At 47.3% G+C, this 18,209-nt stretch overlaps 3 protein-coding genes across 3 annotated transcripts in view; 2 read left to right on the top strand and 1 right to left on the bottom strand.

The window, feature by feature from the left end:
* LOC134222626 (uncharacterized) overlaps positions 1 to 18,209 on the bottom strand; it is a 52,892-nt gene that overhangs the window by 10,032 nt on the left and 24,651 nt on the right. The window lies entirely within an intron of this gene.
* LOC134225085 (transcription factor Ouib-like) lies at positions 1,224 to 3,949 on the top strand. The gene is made up of 3 exons (XM_062704873.1): positions 1,224 to 1,438; positions 2,458 to 2,589; positions 2,650 to 3,949. Exons 1-3 carry the CDS (start codon positions 1,331 to 1,333, stop codon positions 3,916 to 3,918), a joined length of 1,509 nt encoding a protein of 502 aa, XP_062560857.1. The 5' UTR covers positions 1,224 to 1,330; the 3' UTR covers positions 3,919 to 3,949.
* LOC134225086 (caspase-8) lies at positions 16,257 to 18,069 on the top strand. Its single transcript, XM_062704874.1, has 3 exons — positions 16,257 to 16,518; positions 16,579 to 17,849; positions 17,916 to 18,069. The coding sequence occupies exons 1-3, from the start codon at positions 16,453 to 16,455 to the stop codon at positions 18,067 to 18,069; spliced, it is 1,491 nt and encodes a 496-aa protein (XP_062560858.1). The 5' UTR covers positions 16,257 to 16,452.

Here is an 18,209-nt window from a genome sequence, read left to right as displayed (position 1 = left end):
TCTTTCAAGGCTGTGTGCCACAGCCTAATTCAACTCGATTCTGTTCTATTTGCACTGCGCACAAGAAAATGTGGATGGATGGCACGAGACTCACGCAGCAGCAAACAAACAGTCTGCGGATGAAGAATAAAAAAGACTTAGTTTCGTCTTACATTTATTTGGGAAACTGTCTCAGTGTGCTCGACTGCTCAGTGCACGAAATTTTACCGGATAAAATGTAAATATTCGGAGAATCAAAGTATTTTACTGTACTTTCCCCAACACTGTATGTTGGAAGCCCAGTGGTGTATGAAGAATTATAAAATAAGATTCCATATAATAAATATTTCATAAATGCTCAAAAATAAACATTTTGTTGCATCTGGCAACATTATGTAGCAGCTGACAAGCTTTTACCACCCCATTTCCACCCACCTCAAATTTTCGTCACTTTTTCGTACAAGTTGCCTCACCAATACTAACAAGCAATAACGTCATTAATTTTCAAAACAGAGTTACGGAGTCTTGAGCCTTAATGAATAAAAATTATTTAAAAATTCGAGTAGGGTAGGGATGGTATGGACATGTGAATTTATTTTGGATCTTTGACTATATTTTCTTTATATTGTTACATAAATAGTGTTAGAAATGTGATTATGAAAGAGGCTAAAGAGACACATGGTTCCTGTTAATTTGAAAAAAGCTGAGTAAAAAAGACGCAAAATATAGCAAGTCCAAAATACATTCAGATGTTCAACATACATCATTTACCCTACGTATCGGGTCAAGACTAATTTGACTAAAGACTAAGGACGAAGCCAGAGTAAACGCGACGTGCGATGCGACGCGACGCGACAGTGCAATTTGACAGCCTGTTGATAATGATTGTTATTCTTTTACGTGAGTCGCGTCGCGTCGCATCGCTCGTCGCGTTTACTCTGGCGGGTTAAGCAACATATATAATGTGGAAATGTGGAAAAAGTGTTTTTGCTTTGTGAAAGCTAATTATCGTGCGAGAGCTTGAACTTTTTCAAGGGCTGCCAAAATCTAACAAGACTTTTTTCTGATTGGAAAGTCTCATGGTTTGACTCGGGCCAAGAAAGATTCAAGTTAACAAATTTGGAAATTTACTACTCCGGATTCGGGTTTGCAAAACCGGCAAAACCCGACCTTATCTGATTCCTATAAGAATGTGATGTTCAGGACCGTCACTCTTTAAATATCATTGTGTGTGTTCAATGGGTTTTTATTGACAGATTGAATTTATTTATTTACGCTGAATTTCGGGTTTTCAAGATTGTTGGCAAAAATTTTAATAACAATTAATCATTAAATGTAATTTAAATCTAAAATGAGTATCTGCCGAGTGTGTGGCCAACATTCATCAACGAATCCATCAAAATCATTAAACAGCTTCGATCCATTCGCCGATATTTATCTGCAATTGACTGCAGTTCAGGTACGCAATTCTGTGACAGCCAAATCTATTTTGATATCCGAAATCATCTGCTGAAAAGCATCAGAGATGGGATGCAACAATACAAACTTTCTTTAATGGTTTGAAATACAATGGAATCCAACGTGCCCCAGTGGGCTTGGGTTCCATCTCAGTCGACGACGTTGCTATGCTGTTGCCGTTGGTATGGAAGCGTAAATGGAACATTGTATGCAACGACCCATAAACTTACTTATGGGTCCTGTACACCTCCAGTGGTGCAAAGGGCCGACTTGGAAGATCTCCATCCTAAGCGAAGTAGAGTTATCGCTTTAACCTGTTGCCAAGTTAGATTTCGATCGACTTTTTCCTTTATTGAGGCTACGCCGCCATGAGCCTCTGGGTCTGCCACTGCTGCGATGTCCCGCTGGGATCCAGTCTAATGCGTTTACAGATTTAGTTTCCACCCCTACGACCCAGTCCCGCTTCCGATCTCGAATTTCTATTGCTATCGGCCTCTGGATGCCAACGACGATGGAGCTCGTTGTTTGAGATTCAGTGGTGAGGTCACCAGGCACAAATTATGTACCGTTGAGTGTTTTCCACTGATACACACCATGTTTCGCTAGCGTATAACAACACAGATTTTACGTTAGAGTTAAAAATTCGGATTTTGGTGCGTTCACTTATCTGCCTATTTTCCCAGATTTTTCTTAAGCTCGCAAAGGCAGCCCTTACTTCATTGATCCGTGCGCCTATGTCGATCTTGATACCGCCGACTCATAAAGGAGGAGGAGCCTCTACTTCTAGCGCCATAAGCGTACGATTGTTGTAAAGCCATGGGTGAACTTCGCCAAGTCTTTGTGGTGTGGTGCTTGTAGATGTAGCTCTGTCTATATCCTGCCTCACGGTCAAGCAGGATTTTTTCCAGCCCCTTGCTAATTAAAAAAAAGTTTTTGGGTGGGTTGGAGGATGTTTGGAGACGGCTAGATTAATAAATGTAGTAGTTGCTAACTATTTAACTAATCAATATTTCTTTTTAGCTGCATGCCCATGAAGATATACAGCTACTAAAGATATGTAAATTGTGCATTGGAAGGTTGAAGGATTTCGAAGAATTCCGTAATGACTGTCTCAAAGTCCACTGGGGGATAAAAATCGAGATAGAAAGTGTGGTAATGAAAATAACCTAACTTTATAGAACAAGATACTATTTTCAAATTATTTTTTTTTAGAAAATCGAGCCCGTCTTACTGGACACAGACCTCCAGAAATATGAAGATGAAACATTAGAAGACTCGCTCGATCACGATCCTGAGCCATTCGAAGAAGTTGGAGTCTCCGTTGAGTTAAACGAAGACTTCATATCCGAAGAAGACGTTAAACCACAAACTAGAAAGCGTCGTGCCAAGTACGGTAGCCTTAAGAAACCACCTCCACCGAAGCCGACTTGCGAGCAGTGTTCGATAGTGTTTCCTGATGCCCAACAGCTCAACGCACATCAACGCATCCACAAGGGATTGCTTCCGTTTGTTTGTGAAACCTGCAACGTTGGGTTCAGTTCCCTGCTGGACATGCAATTGCACAACGTCCAACAGCACACCGAAGGCAAAACCGTTCCCTGCGACCACTCAGGTTGCACTGAAATCTTTACCAGTCATCAAGCGTTACGAAGCCATAAGCTCCGCGTGCACGATCCCAACTACGTGGAGCCCGAGGTCACCGCCTTCATCTGCGAGATATGCGCCAACTCATACACTACCAAGGAATCGCTCAAGAGACACCGCTACTCGCACGTCCCGGACGAGAGGCCAAACGTTTGCACCTTTTGTCCGCGGAAATTCTCCACGGTGCACGCGCTCAATATGCACCTGAATCGCCACAATGGCATAAAGAACCAAATATGTCCTTACTGTGGCGTTCGAAAGACTACCCGAAATGAATTGAGATCTCATATCAACAACATTCACAAGAAAGAGCAACCGCTTTCGATGGCGGTCAATCTAGCTCTTCCCCCGAATCCATTCGGCATGGAAAGTCTCCAATCGCTCGACAAATCTAGTAAACCTCCCAGTAAACAACACCAGAAGCGAACCCTACGGAAGCAGAACCGCAACAGCGGAAAAGCGTATATTTCCTCCACCAACGTACTGATTCCGGGGAAAAGCTTCCCGGAAAACTTCGACTGCAAATGTCCGCGAAAGTGTCCGTCGCTGTTCAGCTCGCAGGCCGCACTGCAGGAATTCTTCAACTCGTACTGGGACTTGGCCGATTGGCACAAGCAGAACGTCCTGCTGCAGGAGATGTGCCGCAGTGTGGAGATTGTGCGACGTCGCTCGAGATCGACCGAGCCATCGCCCAGGACCCGAAGTTTCCATTACTTCATTCCGGACGGTCCGAACAAGGTGCGGGTGTGCAAGGGATTTTTCATCGGGATACTGCAGATCAGCTGGGGAAGGCTGTACCGGCGAGTTGTTAAGAACATCGAAACGGAGAAATATTGATAAACAGTTTGGGTGTGTGTTACAAAAGAGGCCTTTTTGAAAGGATTATTTAGAAAGAAAATCCCGAAGAATTTATTTTCCCAAACGGAATCAATTCCTATTCGAAATCAGCGATATAAGAATGGGTGGCACAGTATGTACAGCGTTTGGCTGTTTTTCGGCGATAGGTATTGATGTACATTGCTAGGGCAGATAGAAATCTAATTTTGAGCAAGGAAATCCCATCCACCAGGAGGACTTATAGCCCGGTTTGAGATGTCCGAGAGACCTTTTTCATCCGACGCCCAAACTGCATCCTCAAATCCAATTAACGATAATGACAATGAGGGTTCATTTCGTATGTATAGAAAACCGAGTGGGACTCTAATACTATGTTCGCACTAAGGCCTGAATAACATGTTATACAAATTATCGACAGAAGTAAGCTCATCAAGATAGCCGAATAACATTTTACAAGGCCCTGCGAACATAGTATAGCGAAAGGCGGAATCTCGAAAGGCAGATCGTCTTACACATGCAACAAAAGGCAGAATATACCATAAGGCATAATTACGAAAGGCGGAATTTCTAAAGGCAGAATTATACAATATCCTGTTTTTAGCTATCGTCTGCTTGATGGAAAGTAAGCATGATATTATTAATTCTGCCCGGTCAAAGGCAAAGGAGGAAATCTCTCCATCCTGTACATTTATACCCTTGGAGGTACCTTAGCATAGCCTCAGGGGTTACCACGAACAAAAATGCGTGATGGCAGATGTATTACAATTCCAAAAAAGTTATTGATAAAGTTTTAGTGTTTTTTTTTTGTATCTAAGACTTTGTATTGTACATAATATGCATGGCGATCAGTCTAATCAAAGTCAGTCAAAGACTTTTGAATCCTGTCCACCCCAAGCAGTACAATGTACGAAGGGTTGTGGGACAAAAGATCAAAAGGACGTTTTGTCGAATAAAAATCTTCAATGTAATATACCTGTTCGAGACAAAATTTTGAATAATATGCCTCTAAACAAAAACCTTGAATATAAAGGTTCAGAACCCTCCAGTTGAGAGACATGAAGGCCTTTTTTCCGAAAAGCTCAGTAGCTTCGTTGCAAGAAGCCTTCTTTCAAGAGGCTCCTTCCGAAGCAGCTCGTAAGCCTCTTGTCAATAGGCTCAGAAGCCTCTTGCCAATAGGCTCTGAAGCCTCCTGCCAATAGGCTCGGAAACCTCATGTCAACAGACTCGGAAACCTCCTGAGGCTCGGAAGCCTCCCGGCAAGAGGCTCGGAAGCCTCCTTTCAAGAGGCTCGGAAGCCTCCTTTCAAGAGGCTCGGAAGCCTCCTTTCAAGAGGCTCGGAAGCCTCCTTTCAAGAGGCTCGGAAGCCTCCTTTGAAGAAGCTCGGAAGCCTCCTTTCAAGAGGCTCGCAAGCCTCCCTTCAAGGGGCTCGGAAGCCTCCTTTCAAGAGGCTCGGAAGCCTCCTTTTAAGAGGCTCGGGAGCTTTCTTTCAAAAGGCTCGGAAACCTCCTTTCAAGAGGCTCGGAAGCCTCCTTTCAAGAGGCTCGGAAGCCTTCTTTCAAGAGGCTCGGAAGCCTCCTTTCAAGAGGATCGGAAGTCTCCGTTCAAGAGCCTCGGAAGCCTACTTTCAAGAGGCCTGGAAGCCTCCTTTCAAGAGGCTCGGAAGCCTCCTTTCAAAGGATCGAAGTCTCCTTTCAAGAGGCCTGGAAGCCTCCTTTCAAGAGACTTGGAAGGCTCCTTTCAAAAGGGTCGGAAGCCTCCTTTCAAAGGCTCAGAAGCCTCCTTCAAGAGGCTCAGAAGCCTCCTTTCAAGAAGCTCGGAAGCCTCCTTTCAAGAGGCCTGCAAGCCTTCCTTCAAGGCTCAGAAGCCTCCTTTCAAGAGGCCTGGAAGCTTTCTTTTTAAAGGCTTGGAAGCTTTCTTGCAAAAAGCCTGGAAACCTCCTTTCAAGAAGCCTGAAGCCTCCGTTCAAGAGGCTCGGAAGCCTCCTTTCAAGAGGATCGAAGTCTCCTTTCAAGAGGCCTGAAGCCTACTTCAAGAGGCCTGGAAGCCTACTTTCAAGAGGCTCGAAGTCTCCTTCAAGAGGCCTGAAGCCTCCTTTCAAGAGGCCTGGAAGCCTCCTTTTAAGAGGCCCGGAAGCCTCCCTTTAAGAGCCTCGGAAGCCTCCTTTCAAAAGGGTCGGAAGCCTCCTTTCAAGAGGCTCGGAAGCCTCATTTCAAAAGGATTGGAAGCTCATGTCAACAGACTCGGAAACCTCCCGAGGCTCGGAAGCCTCCCGGCAAAAGGCTCGGAAGCCTCCTTTCAAGAGGCTCGGAAGCCTCCTTTCAAGAGGCTCGGAAGCCTCCTTTCAAGAGGCTCGGAAGCCTCCTTTGAAGAAGCTCGGAAGCCTCCTTTCAAGAGGCTCGCAAGCCTCCCTTCAAGGGGCCTCAAGCCTCCTTTCAAGAGGCCTGGAGCTTTCTTTCAAGAGGCCTGAAACCTCCTTTCAAGAGGCCTGGAAACCTCCTTTCAAGAGGCTCAGAAGCCTCCTTTCAAGAGGCCTGAAAGCCTCCTTTCAAGAGGCCTGGAAGCCTCCTTGCAAGAGGCTCAGGCTTCCTTTCAAGAGGCCTGGAAGCCTCCTTTCAAGAGGATCGGAAGTCTCCGTTCAAGAGGCCTGAAGCCTCCCGGCAAGAGGCCTGAAAGCCTCCTTTCAAGAGGCTCAAGCCTCCTTTCAAGAGGCCCGGAAGCCTCCTTCCAAGAGGCTCGGAAGCCTCCTTTCAAGAGGCCTGGAAGCCTCCTTTCAAGAGGCCTGGAAGCCTCCTTTCAAGAAGCTCGGAAGCCTCCTTTCAAGAGGCTCGCAAGCCTCCCTTCAAGGGGCTCGGAAGCCTCCTTTCAAGAGGCTCGGAAGCCTCCTTTTAAGAGGCTCGGGAGCTTTCTTTCAAAAGGCTCGGAAACCTCCTTTCAAGAGGCTCGGAAGCCTCCTTTCAAGAGGCTCGGAAGCCTTCTTTCAAGAGGCTCGGAAGCCTCCTTTCAAGAGGATCGGAAGTCTCCGTTCAAGAGCCTCGGAAGCCTACTTTCAAGAGGCTCGGAAGCCTCCTTTCAAGAGGCTCGGAAGCCTCCTTTCAAGAGGACCGGAAGTCTCCTTTCAAGAGGCTCGGAAGCCTCCTTTCAAGAGACCCGGAAGTCTCCTTTCAAAAGGGTCGGAAGCCTCCTTTCAAAAGGCTCGGAAGCCTCCTTTCAAGAGGCTCGGAAGCCTCCTTTCAAGAAGCTCGGAAGCCTCCTTTCAAGAGGCCTCAAGCCTCCTTTCAAGAGGGTCGGAAGCCTCCTTTCAAGAGGCTCGGAAGCCTCCTTTCAAGAGGCTCGGAAGCCTCCTTTCAAGAAGCTCGGAAGCCTCCTTTCAAGAGGCTCGCAAGCCTTCCTTCAAGGGGCTCGGAAGCCTCCTTTCAAGAGGCTCGGAAGCCTCCTTTTAAGAGGCTCGGGAGCTTTCTTTCAAAAGGCTCGGAAACCTCCTTTCAAGAAGCTCGGAAGCCTCCTTTCAAGAGGCTCGGAAGCCTCCTTTCAAGAGGCTCGGAAGCCTCCTTTCAAGAGGCTCGGAAGCCTCCTTTCAAGAGGATCGGAAGTCTCCTTTCAAGAGGCTCGGAAGCCTACTTTCAAGAGGCTCGGAAGCCTACTTTCAAGAGGCTCGGAAGCCTACTTTCAAGAGGCTCGGAAGCCTCTTTTCAAGAGGCCTGAAGCCTCCTTTCAAGAGGCCTGGAAGCCTCCTTTAAGAGGCCCGAAGCCTCCCTTTAAGAGCCCTGAAGCCTCCTTTCAAAAGGGTCGAAGCCTCCTTTCAAGAGGCTCGGAAGCCTCATTTCAAAAGGATTGGAAGCTTCCTTTCAAGAGGCTTGAAGCCTCCTTTCAAGAGGCTTGAAGCCTCCTTCAAGAGGCCTGGAAGCCTCCTTTCAAGACGCTCGGAAGCCTCCTTTCAAGAGACTCAGAAGCCTCCTTTCAAGAGACTGAAGCCTCCTTTCAAGAGGCTGGAAGCCTCCTTTCAAGAGGCTCGTAGCCTCTTTTCAAGAGACTCGGAAGAAGCCTCCTTTCAAGAGGCTCTGAAGCCTCATTTCGAAAGGGTCGGAAGCCTCTATTCAAGAGGATCGGAAGCCTCCTTTCAAGAGGCTCGGAATCCTCCTTTCAAGAGGATCAGAAGCCTCCTTTCATAAGGATCAGAAGTCTCCTTTCAAGAGGCTCGGAAGTCTCCTTGCAAGAGGCTCGAAAGCCTCCTTTCAAGAGGCTCGGAAGTCTCCTTTCAAGAGGCTCGGAAGCCTCCTTTCAAGAGGCTCGGAAGCCTCCTTTCAAGAGGCTCGGAAGCCTCCTTTCAAGAGGCTCGGAAGCCTCCTTTCAAGAGGCTCGGAAGCCTCCTTTCAAGAGGCTCGGAAGCCTCCTTTCAAGAGGCTCGGAAGCCTCCTTTCAAGAGGCTCGGAAGCCTCCTTTCAAGAGGCTCGGAAGCCTCCTTTCAAGAGGCTCGGAAGCCTCCTTTCAAGAGGCTCGGAAGCCTCCTTTCAAGCGGCCCGGAAGCCTCCTTTCAAGAGGCTCGGAAGCCTCCTTTCAAGAGGCCCGGAAGCCTCCTTTCAAGAGGCTCGGAAGCCTCCTTTCAAGAGGCTCGGAAGCCTCCTTTCAAGAGGCTCGGAAGCCTCCTTTCAAGAGGCTCGGAAGCATTTCAAGAGGCTCGGAAGCATTTCAAGAGGCCTCAGCCTCCTTTCAAGAGTCTCAGAAGCCTCCTTTCAAGAGTCTCGGAAGCCTCCTTCAAGAGGCTCCGGAAGCCTCCTTTCAAGAGGCTCAGGAAGCCTCCTTTCAAGAGGCTCGGAAGCCTCCTTTCAAGAGGCTCAGGCCTCCTTTCAAGAGGCTCAGAGCCTCCTTTCAAGAGGCTCAGAGCCTCCTTTCAAGAGGCTCAGGCCTCCTTTCAAGAGGCTCGGGAGCCTCCTTTCAAGAGGCTCGGAAGCCTCCTTTCAAGAGGCTCGGAAGCCTCCTTTCAAGAGTCTCGGAAGCCTCCTTTCAAGAGTCTCGGAAGCCTCCTTTCAAGAGGCTCGGAAGCCTCCTTTTAAGAGGCTCGGAAGCCTCCTTTCAAGAGGCTCGGAAGCCTCCTTTCAAGAGGCTCGAAAGCCTCCTTTCAAGAGGCTCGAAAGCCTCCTTTCAAGAGGCTCGGAAGCCTCCTTTCAAGAGGCTCGGAAGCCTCTTTCAAGAGGTTTCGAAGCCTCCTTTCAAGAGGCTCGGAAGCCTCCTTTAAAGAGGCTCGGAAACTTTCTTTCAAGAGGCTCGGAAGCCTCCTTTCAAGAGGCTCGGAAGCCTACTTTCAACAGGCTCGGAAGCCTTCTTTCAAGAGGCTCGGAAGCCTCCTTTCAAGAGGTTCGGAAGCCTCCTTTCAAGAGGTTCGGAAGTCTCCTTTCAAGAGGCTCGGAAGCTTTCTTTCAAGAGGCTCGCAAGCCTCCTTTCAAGAGTCTCGGAAGCCTCCTTTCACGAGGCTCGGAAGCCTCCCTTCAAGGGGCTCGGAAGCCTCCTTTCAAGAGGCTCGGAAGCCTCATTTCAATAGGCTCGGAAGCCTCCTTTCAAGAGGTTCAGAAGCCACCTTTCAAGAGGCTCGGAAGCCTCCTTTAAAGAGGCTCGGAAGCCTCCTTTTAAGAGGCTCCCGAGCAGGAGAAGTTGGCTCAATGATACCTAATTCTGTTATTGATACCATACTCTGTTATGAACTAGCCCTGGATAAAAGGTAAGCCTCCATTCAAGAGGCTCTAAAGTCTCCTTTCAAGAGGCCTGAAAGCCTCCTTTCAAGAGGCCTCAGCCTCCCTTCAAGAGGCTTGGAAGCCTTCTTTCAAAGGCTCAGGAAGCCTCCTTTCAAGAGGCTCGGAAGTTTTCTTTCAAGGCCTGGAAGCCTTCTTTCAAGAGGCTTGGAAGCCTCCTTTAAGAGGCTCAGGAGCTTTCTTCAAAAGGCCTGGAAACCTCCTTTCAAGAGGCTCAGGAAGCCTCCTTTCAAGAGGCTCAGAAGCCTCCTTTCAAAGGCTCAGAAGCCTCCTTTCAAAGGCTCAGGAAGCCTCCTTTCAAGAGGCCTGGAAGCCTCTTTTCAAAAGGCCCTGAAGCTTTCTTTCAAGAAGCCTGGAAGTCACCTTTCTAGTGGCTTGGAAGCCTCCTTTCAAGAGGCTCGGAAGCCTCCTTTCAAGAGGCTCGGAAGCCTCCTTTCAAGAAGCTCGGAAGCCTCCTTTCAAGAGGCTCGTAAGCCTTCCTTCAAGGGGCTCAGAAGCCTCCTTTCAAGAGGCTCGGAAGCTTCCTTTTAAAGAGGCTCTGAAGCTTTTTTCAAAAGGCTCGGAAACCTCCTTTCAAGAAGCTCGGAAGCCTCCGTTCAAGAGGCTCGGAAGCCTCCTTTCAAGAGGATCGGAAGTCTCCGTTCAAGAGGCTCGGAAGCCTACTTTCAAGAGGCTCAAGCCTCCTTCAAGAGGCCTCAGCCTCCTTTCAAGAGGCTCGGAAGCCTCCTTTCAAGAGGCTCGGAAGCCTCCTTTCAAGAGGCTCGGAAGCCTCCTTTCAAGAGGCTCGGAAGCCTCCTTTCAAGAGGCTCGGAAGTCTCCTTTCAAGAGGCTCGGAAGCCTACTTTCAAGAGGCTCGGAAGCCTACTTTCAAGAGGCTCGGAAGTCTCCTTTCAAGAGGCTCGGAAGCCTCCTTTCAAGAGGCTCGGAAGCCTCCTTTTAAGAGGCCCGGAAGCCTCCTTTTAAGAGCCTCGGAAGCCTCCTTTCAAAAGGGTCGGAAGCCTCCTTTCAAGAGGCTCGGAAGCCTCATTTCAAAAGGCGTGGAAGCTTCCTTTCAAGAGGCTCGGAAGCCTCCTTTCAAGAGGCTCGGAAGCCTCCTTTCAAGAGGCTCGGAAGCCTCCTTTCAAGAGACTCGGAAGCCTCCTTTCAAGAGACTCGGAAGCCTCCTTTCAAGAGACTCGGAAGCCTCCTTTCAAGAGGCTCGGAAGCCTCCTTTCAAGAGGCTCGGAAGCCTCCTTTCAAGAAGCTCGGAAGCCTCCTTTCAAGAGGCTCAGAAGCCTCCTTTCAAGAGGCTCCAGCCTCATTTCAACAGGCCTGGAAGCCTCCTTTCAAGAGGATCGGAAGCCTCCTTTCAAGAGGATCAGGAAGCCTCCTTTCAAGAGGATCGGAAGTCTCCTTTCAAGAGGCTCAGAGTCTCCTTGCAAGAGACTCGAAAGCCTCCTTTCAAGAGGCTCAAAGTCTCTTTCAAGAGGCTCAGGAAGCCTCCTTTCAAGAGGCTCGGAAGCCTCCTTTCAAGAGGCTCGGAAGCCTCCTTTCAAGAGGCTCGGAAGCCTCCTGTCACGGGGCCCGCAGGCCTCCTCTCACGAGGCCCGCACGCCTCCTTTCAAGAGGCTCGGAAGCCTCCTTTCAAGAGGCTCGGAAGCCTCCTTTCAAGAGGCTCGGAAGCCTCCTTTCAAGAGGCTCGGAAGCCTCCTTTCAAGCGGCTCGGAAGCCTCCTTTCAAGAGGCTCGGAAGCCTCCTTTCAAGAGGCCCGGAAGCCTCTTTCAAGAAGCTCGGAAGCTTACTTTCAAGAGGCTCGGAAGCCTCCTTTCAAGAGGATCGGAAGCCTCCTTTCAAGAGGCTCGGAAGCATTTCAAGAGGCTCGAAAGCCTCCTTTCAAGAGTCTCAGGAAGCCTCCTTTCAAGAGTCTCAGGAAGCCTCCTTTCAAGAGGCCTGGAAGCCTCCTTTCAAGAGGCTCAGGAAGCCTCCTTTCAAGAGGCTCAGGCCTCCTTTCAAGAGGCTCAGAAGCCTCCTTTCAAGAGGCTCGGAAGCCTCCTTTCAAGAGGCTCAGGAAGCCTCCTTTCAAGAGGCTCAGGAAGCCTCCTTTCAAGAGGCTCAGAGCCTCCTTTCAAGAGGCCTCAGAAGCCTCCTTTCAAGAGGCTCAGAAGCCTCCTTTCAAGAGGCTCGGAAGCCTCCTTTCAAGAGGCTCAGGAAGCCTCCTTTCAAGAGGCTCGGAAGCCTCCTTTCAAGAGGCTCAAGCCTCCTTTCAAGAGGCCTGGAAGCCTCCTTTCACGAGGCCTCGAAGCCTCCTTTCAAGAGGCCCGGAAGCCTCCTTTCAAGAGTCTCGGAAGCCTCCTTTCAAGAGGCCCGGAAGCCTCCTTTCAAGAAGCCCGGAAGCCTCCTTTCAAGAGTCTCATAACCCTCCTTTCAAGAGGCTCGGAACCCTCCTTTCAAGAGGCTCGAAGCCTCCTTTCAAGAGGCCTCAAGCCTCCTTTCAAGAGGCTCAGAAGCCTCCTTTCAAGAGGCCTCAGAAGCCTCCTTCAAGAGGCTCAGAAGCCTCCTTTCAAGAGGCCTGAAAGCCTCCTTTCAAGAGGCTCAGAAGCCTCCTTTCAAGAGGCTCAGGAAGCCTCCTTTCAAGAGGCCTGGAAGCCTCCTTTCAAGAGGCCTGGAAGCCTCCTTTCAAGAGGCTCAAGCCCCTTTCAAGAGGTTTGCAAGCCTCCTTTCAAGAGGCTCGGAAGCCCCCTTTTAAGAGGCTCGGAAACTTTCTTTCAAGAGGCTCGGAAGCCTCCTTTCAAGAGGCTCGGAAGCCTCCTTTCAAGAGGCTCGGAAGCCTACTTTCAACAGGCTCGGAAGCCTTCTTTCAAGAGGCTCGAAAGCCTCCTTTCAAGAGGTTCGGAAGCCTCCTTTCAAGAGGTTCAGAAGTCTCCTTTCAAGAGGCTCGGAAGCTTTCTTTCAAGAGGCTCGCAAGCCTCCTTTCAAGAGTCTCGGAAGCCTCCTTTCACGAGGCTCGGAAGCCTCCCTTCAAGGGGCTCGGAAGCCTCCTTTCAAGAGGCTCGGAAGCCTCATTTGAATAGGCTCGGAAGCCTTCTTTCAAGAGGTTCAGAAGCCACCTTTCAAGAGGCTCGGAAGCCTCCTTTAAAGAGACTCGGAAGCTTCCTTTTAAGAGGCTCCCGAGCAGGAGAAGTTGGCTCAATGATACCTAATTCTGTTATTGATACCATGCTCTGTTATGAACTAGCCCTGGATAAAAGGTAAGCCTCCTTTCAAGAGGCTCGAAAGTCTCCTTTCAAGAGGCTCGAAAGCCTCCTTTCAAGAGGCTCGAAAGCCTCCTTTCAAGAGGCTTGGAAGCCTTCTTTCAAAAGGCTCGGAAGCCTCCTTTCAAGAGGCTCGGAAGTTTTCTTTCAAGGGGCTCGGAAGCCTCCTTTCAAGAGGCTCGGAAGCCTCCTTTCAAGAGGCTCGGCTTTTCATATGTACATAAAACTACTCACTTTCTACTGTATACTTTGCAGTTAAACATAGCGCCATACCTTAAATGAAATCCAGCTTGCTTATATCAGCAGCGTTGGTTAGATCGCAGATCGTAGATAGCAGCAGCGTTGGTGCATTGTTGGAATATGTTCCTATCCATTACATCATTATCGGCGTCTGCAAACAGACCTAGATCTCTCTTTAGTATAGAAAATATCTTTCCATCTGTTTCATGCTGCTCTTTTCTCAATTCATCCACTAGTATACCCAAGTGAGGGTTACCAACTATGGACGTCCATCGTCTAGCCTGGTTAGATCGTAAGATGCCTTCCATTACTGCCTTGTAATTAGACCATAGATTAGGGTGGAACAGAGGTCGTCTATTTCCATTTTTTCCGAGAACGTAGGTTTAAGGTGCCCTCAGACGTTGCAAGCAAATCACTCGCAACGAGCATTTTGCTCGCAGAAAGTGACAACTGTCAAAAATTTGCTTGTCTGACTACACTGAAAGTGATTGCATGCAAACAAATGATAACTCGTAAGCAAACGCTCACTTGCAATGTGTGACTGCTAAGCGTTTAAAAATTTCAACTCGCAGAAATGAAATTGCGCTTGCTAGTGCAGGCCCTCCTTAGCCGTGCGGTAAGACGCGCGGCTACAAAGCAAGACCATGCTGAGGGTGGCTGGGTTCGATTCCCGGTGCCGGTCTAGGCAATTTTCGGATTGGAAATTGTCTCAACTTCCCTGGGCATTAGGTATCATCGTGTTAGCCTCATGATATACGAATGCAAAATGGTAACTTGGCTAAGAAACCTCGCAGTTAATAACTGTGGAAGTGCTTAATGAACACTGAGCTGCGAGGCGGCTCTGTCCCAGTTTAGGGATGTAATGCCAATAAGAAGAAGAAGTGCAGCACTAGCAATTTTTTCGCTCGCAAAAGTGAAAACGTTTTCAGGTGGCAGTATTGCACTGCAAAAATAGAAATGAAATTAGATTTTGTGGCCGAAAAACAAGTTTTTCGTTTTTGTTTATATTTGCATGAGAGTAAATCTGTCATTTGCTTAAAGTGAAAAACTGCTACGTGTGACTGCAATTGCGAGTGCTCTCAGAAATCATTCGCTCGCACGAGTGATTTGCTTGCAACGTCTGACGGAGCCTTTACTCGATTTTACTCGGTTTTACTGACAAAAATGGTTTTAATTCCACATAGGCGTCAATAATGCGATCAGATGGTAGGAACGTGATTGCCTGGAGTTTTTTGATGGTCATGAAAGTGTTTACATCACTGAAGTAATAATTTTTAAGTTCAATGCTATTAAGCTTTCGTATAAGACTTAACCCTTCTACTTGCTCTCAGACCCACAGGAGCATGAATTTAAAAAAAAATTGACTGAACTGTTGCGGTGCTGTAGAAAATATCTAATCGACCAACCAGTACTCTGCCGCTCGAAGCCGTGGTAGATTGTGAAGCGTTGCGAAAATTAAAATCTTCGAATCGGCATTGGCATTATCGGTTTGCAAAAAAGCTGGCCATCAATGGTTTTTTCAACTCCTCTGCTATGAAATGATTCTCAACATCAGGATCATTTATACGACGCAGTTGCTTCTGCCGGGCTCTATGGACGACCATTTTTTTTTAGCGAATTTGGTGGCACGAGTTTGTAAAATGTGCGGTTTATTGTCAGCAACTTCCCGCATGACTTTCGAAGGAATGTCGCTCAAATCAATTGATTTCTTTTTTGGTTTCTGTATTTCCTTTCTTCCGTATCCAGCGGGTTGGGTTCATGAACGTGTTCTTTTTTCGACATAATTTGATGAACTTCATTTTTGAGAACGGAAACCAGACGCCTCTTGCATTGATCTCCGCTTTGCTTGCCATGCTTACGTTGAGCGCATTCCCAATAGTATTTTTCGTTTTTTCTGAAATGATATTCAAATTAATAAAAATCTATATGAAACATGTTGTTACAATTTACATACCTTTTTTGCAAGTTATACAAGTAGCCGTCCACCTGCAGCATCTCTCAATTTTTCTGCAAATATACTATTCAGGCGATACTCTGGGGTGGGTCAGAAAACCCTAGAAAATCGGACTCACTTGAACTCATCGTATTCGCGATTCTTCAAGCTTGAAAATCATTCAAAACCAATACATACTCACGATAACATTTTGGAAACAACTGACGTGTTGGATTTTGGAAACGACTCCCTCCGTATCACAGATGAAGGCAAGACTTATCGAAATTCTTGAAGATGGAATCGAATAAACATAAACCTGCTTCTTATGTGTTGCCCTGTAAGCAAAAATAAATTTCCTAAATTTCCTTCTCTCTTCTTGTTAGCCGCCTGCTTGGAAAATGCCTTCGACAATGCATATCTCTTTTGCAGCAATAGCATTGTTTTTTGTCTCATTTTTCTTTTCATCTTTAGCTTTGCTCTTTCCCGAGTAGCACAATTCAGGCTGATTTGTTTTATGACCTTATTTAGTTGCACCACAGATCTGTGGTTTTACATAGCTGTTAGTAACTGATCTATGATATGTGTGCTAGTGGTTTTATTGATGCTATTATTTGTCTTTAACACTTCCATAAGGTCGTCACTAACAATAACCATGGCCATGGATTTTTTACTTGACGAAGTGGCAGCACTAGTAACAAATGATCCATATTCAGCTGACACTATAGAAAACCACGAGTTACCCTTCATACGAGCAACTCCAGCCACCTTCTCAGATTTAACTCCAAAAATATGTCCTGCAATCCAAAAACATTTTTTTAGAAAGTCACGATAAAAGATTTGTATGTATGTACTTATAACTTACCCACCATTTCTTTCAAAGGACAGTGCAACGCTTTCTAAATGCAAATTAACAAGCATCCAAAGATTCATTAACTTCCTCCGCATATTGTTCCACTTGTTCAAACTGTTTTATTCAATCTGCAGGCCGTTTCATTGTATTTTACTTATCCTTGAATCGCAAACCTCCGATCGATCAAAACTTGAGTTTAGTTGTACGCTGTAAAAAGTGCCTCCAGGAAATCATCTTCAACTTATCCGGACTCTTTTTCAACAGGTGTCGTTGGACGATTGGTTCTCATCGACACGCAACGCTCAACCGCCAAAATCAAGACATTTTTCTGAAACTGAAAGAAACAGCTCCGCTTCGAATCTAGTTGGAATACTAAATATTCCTATTGGAATGTCAGCTGGAAAACACGAAGTCGTGTAATGTTTTTATTTTTCGCTTCTTATCATCACAGTGGGTTAATTTTTCAATTTAAGAGAAGTATTGAAGAGCACTTACAAAAAATCGTTCGAACGGACCCAACAAAATCCATGCCAAACAATGTCTATTTCAATACAGTTGGAGGACCTGGAGTTTATCGAGTCAGAGCTACATTTCGATGATAAGGTAATTCCATCTCTTATGCGAATTCCGCAGTTTCAACAACTAGAATCGACCCGTTCGCAGATCTCCCTTCTGTTCCTACTCTACGGACACCGGAACCCAAAATATCTCCTGCAAATTTTAACCGTCGCCATCCGAGCTCCCGATGCCGCTACGCAGTTCCTCCCGGAGTGGGCAACCCGTGCGACCAAAAGTGAGCCGAATGGCACCCGCTGGCCATCGGAGCTGCTGGAAGCGTTGGCCATCGTGCAAGCAAATCTGTGTCTCCTGAAATGCGGCTTCGATGACGAGGAGCTTCGTGGACAGTTTCTACCGCACGTTCCGGAGCTAGCCGTCCACGTGCATCCGGTTCTCAAGGGGTTGTTCCTGCTGTGTGAGAAGATGGATCGAGCGACCAGTGCGAGGCTGGTGGATTATCTCCAGCAGAACCACGCTCCGACAGTGATGAAATCGGAGTTCCTCGAGATGGTTCTGCTGGATTTGATCGAGCAAGATTTGGTGAAGTTGGGTTCAAAGGAAGATAGTCAAATGTGTGATCTGCAGGTATTGATAGCCGCTTTCAAAGGTCTGGAGTTAGAACGTTTGAAAGACTTTTGCAAAAGTATCGAAAACAGTTTCAATAAGGATTTGCAATCGACTGAAAATCAGTCGGATAACGCCAAAAGTACACCAGTAGCAGAGGCGAAAAGCCCAGTGGCTGAGAATAGCGACCAGTTGGAGAAATATGTGATAACATGGAAGAATGCAGGTCTGATCTTGATCGTGAACCAGTTTCAATTCTTTCGAGACAGCGATCCTGACCTCGCGGAACTACTTCCGCCGCAACAGCTAAAAAACCGACGCGGAACAGAAGTAGATAAAATGGCCATTCTGAATCTGTTCACCAGCCTTGGATACGAGCCGGTTGTGGTAGAAAATATACCCCATTTGGAAATACTGAATCAGGTGGAACAAGCTGTGGAACGGGTTCAGCAGTGCCACTGTTCGCTGGTTGTTTGCCTCCTGTCACATGGCCAGGAGGGCAAAGTCTACGGAAGTAACAGCATTCCGGTTAGTGTGAAAACGATCGAGCGGAAAATGGCAGCTAGGAAGCTGACCGGGAAACCGAAGCTTCTGTTTGTTCAGGCGTGCCAGGGTTCGGGTCTGCAGACGGCTGTTGACGTGCCTCCCAGGTTGGAGCACGATGGTCCATCTTCGGAAACGACGGCATCGGTCTATGTGGACTTTCTGGTGGCTTGGTCCACCGTGCCAGGATTTGCCTCGATTAGGCATATAGAAAAGGGGTCGTGGTTTATTCAGGAACTGTGCGCGAAGATTAGGCAACTATACGAAAGGTGAGTTGGAGCAATGATTTAATAGAAGAAGGTTTGGTTGACTAAATTACTGGCGTTTCGTTCCAGGGATCATTTGATGGATATCCTGACGGCTGTGATAAACGACGTTTCGGCCAAACGAGGCTACGAAAATGAATGCATGGTGCCTATTATTTATACTACTTTAAGAAAGAAATTGTATTTTGAAGCTTTAAAAACTAATAAAGATGGAACAACTTGATCATTCATCATTATCATATAGGTTACATGGAATAGCAACGTCGTCGTCTACCAAAATTAAAAATCCATGTCAATTACCTGACCTAGAAACGCTCGCAGTTCGGACACGTTCGTCATTATCAAATCTTTTTAACTGGTGGA

The sequence above is a fragment of the Armigeres subalbatus genome, chromosome 3, assembly GCF_024139115.2.
Source record: "Armigeres subalbatus isolate Guangzhou_Male chromosome 3, GZ_Asu_2, whole genome shotgun sequence".
Taxonomy (NCBI): domain Eukaryota; kingdom Metazoa; phylum Arthropoda; class Insecta; order Diptera; family Culicidae; genus Armigeres; species Armigeres subalbatus.
The sequence above is the reverse complement of the archived record's forward strand: the minus strand, read 5'-3'. Positions and strand labels throughout refer to the sequence as shown.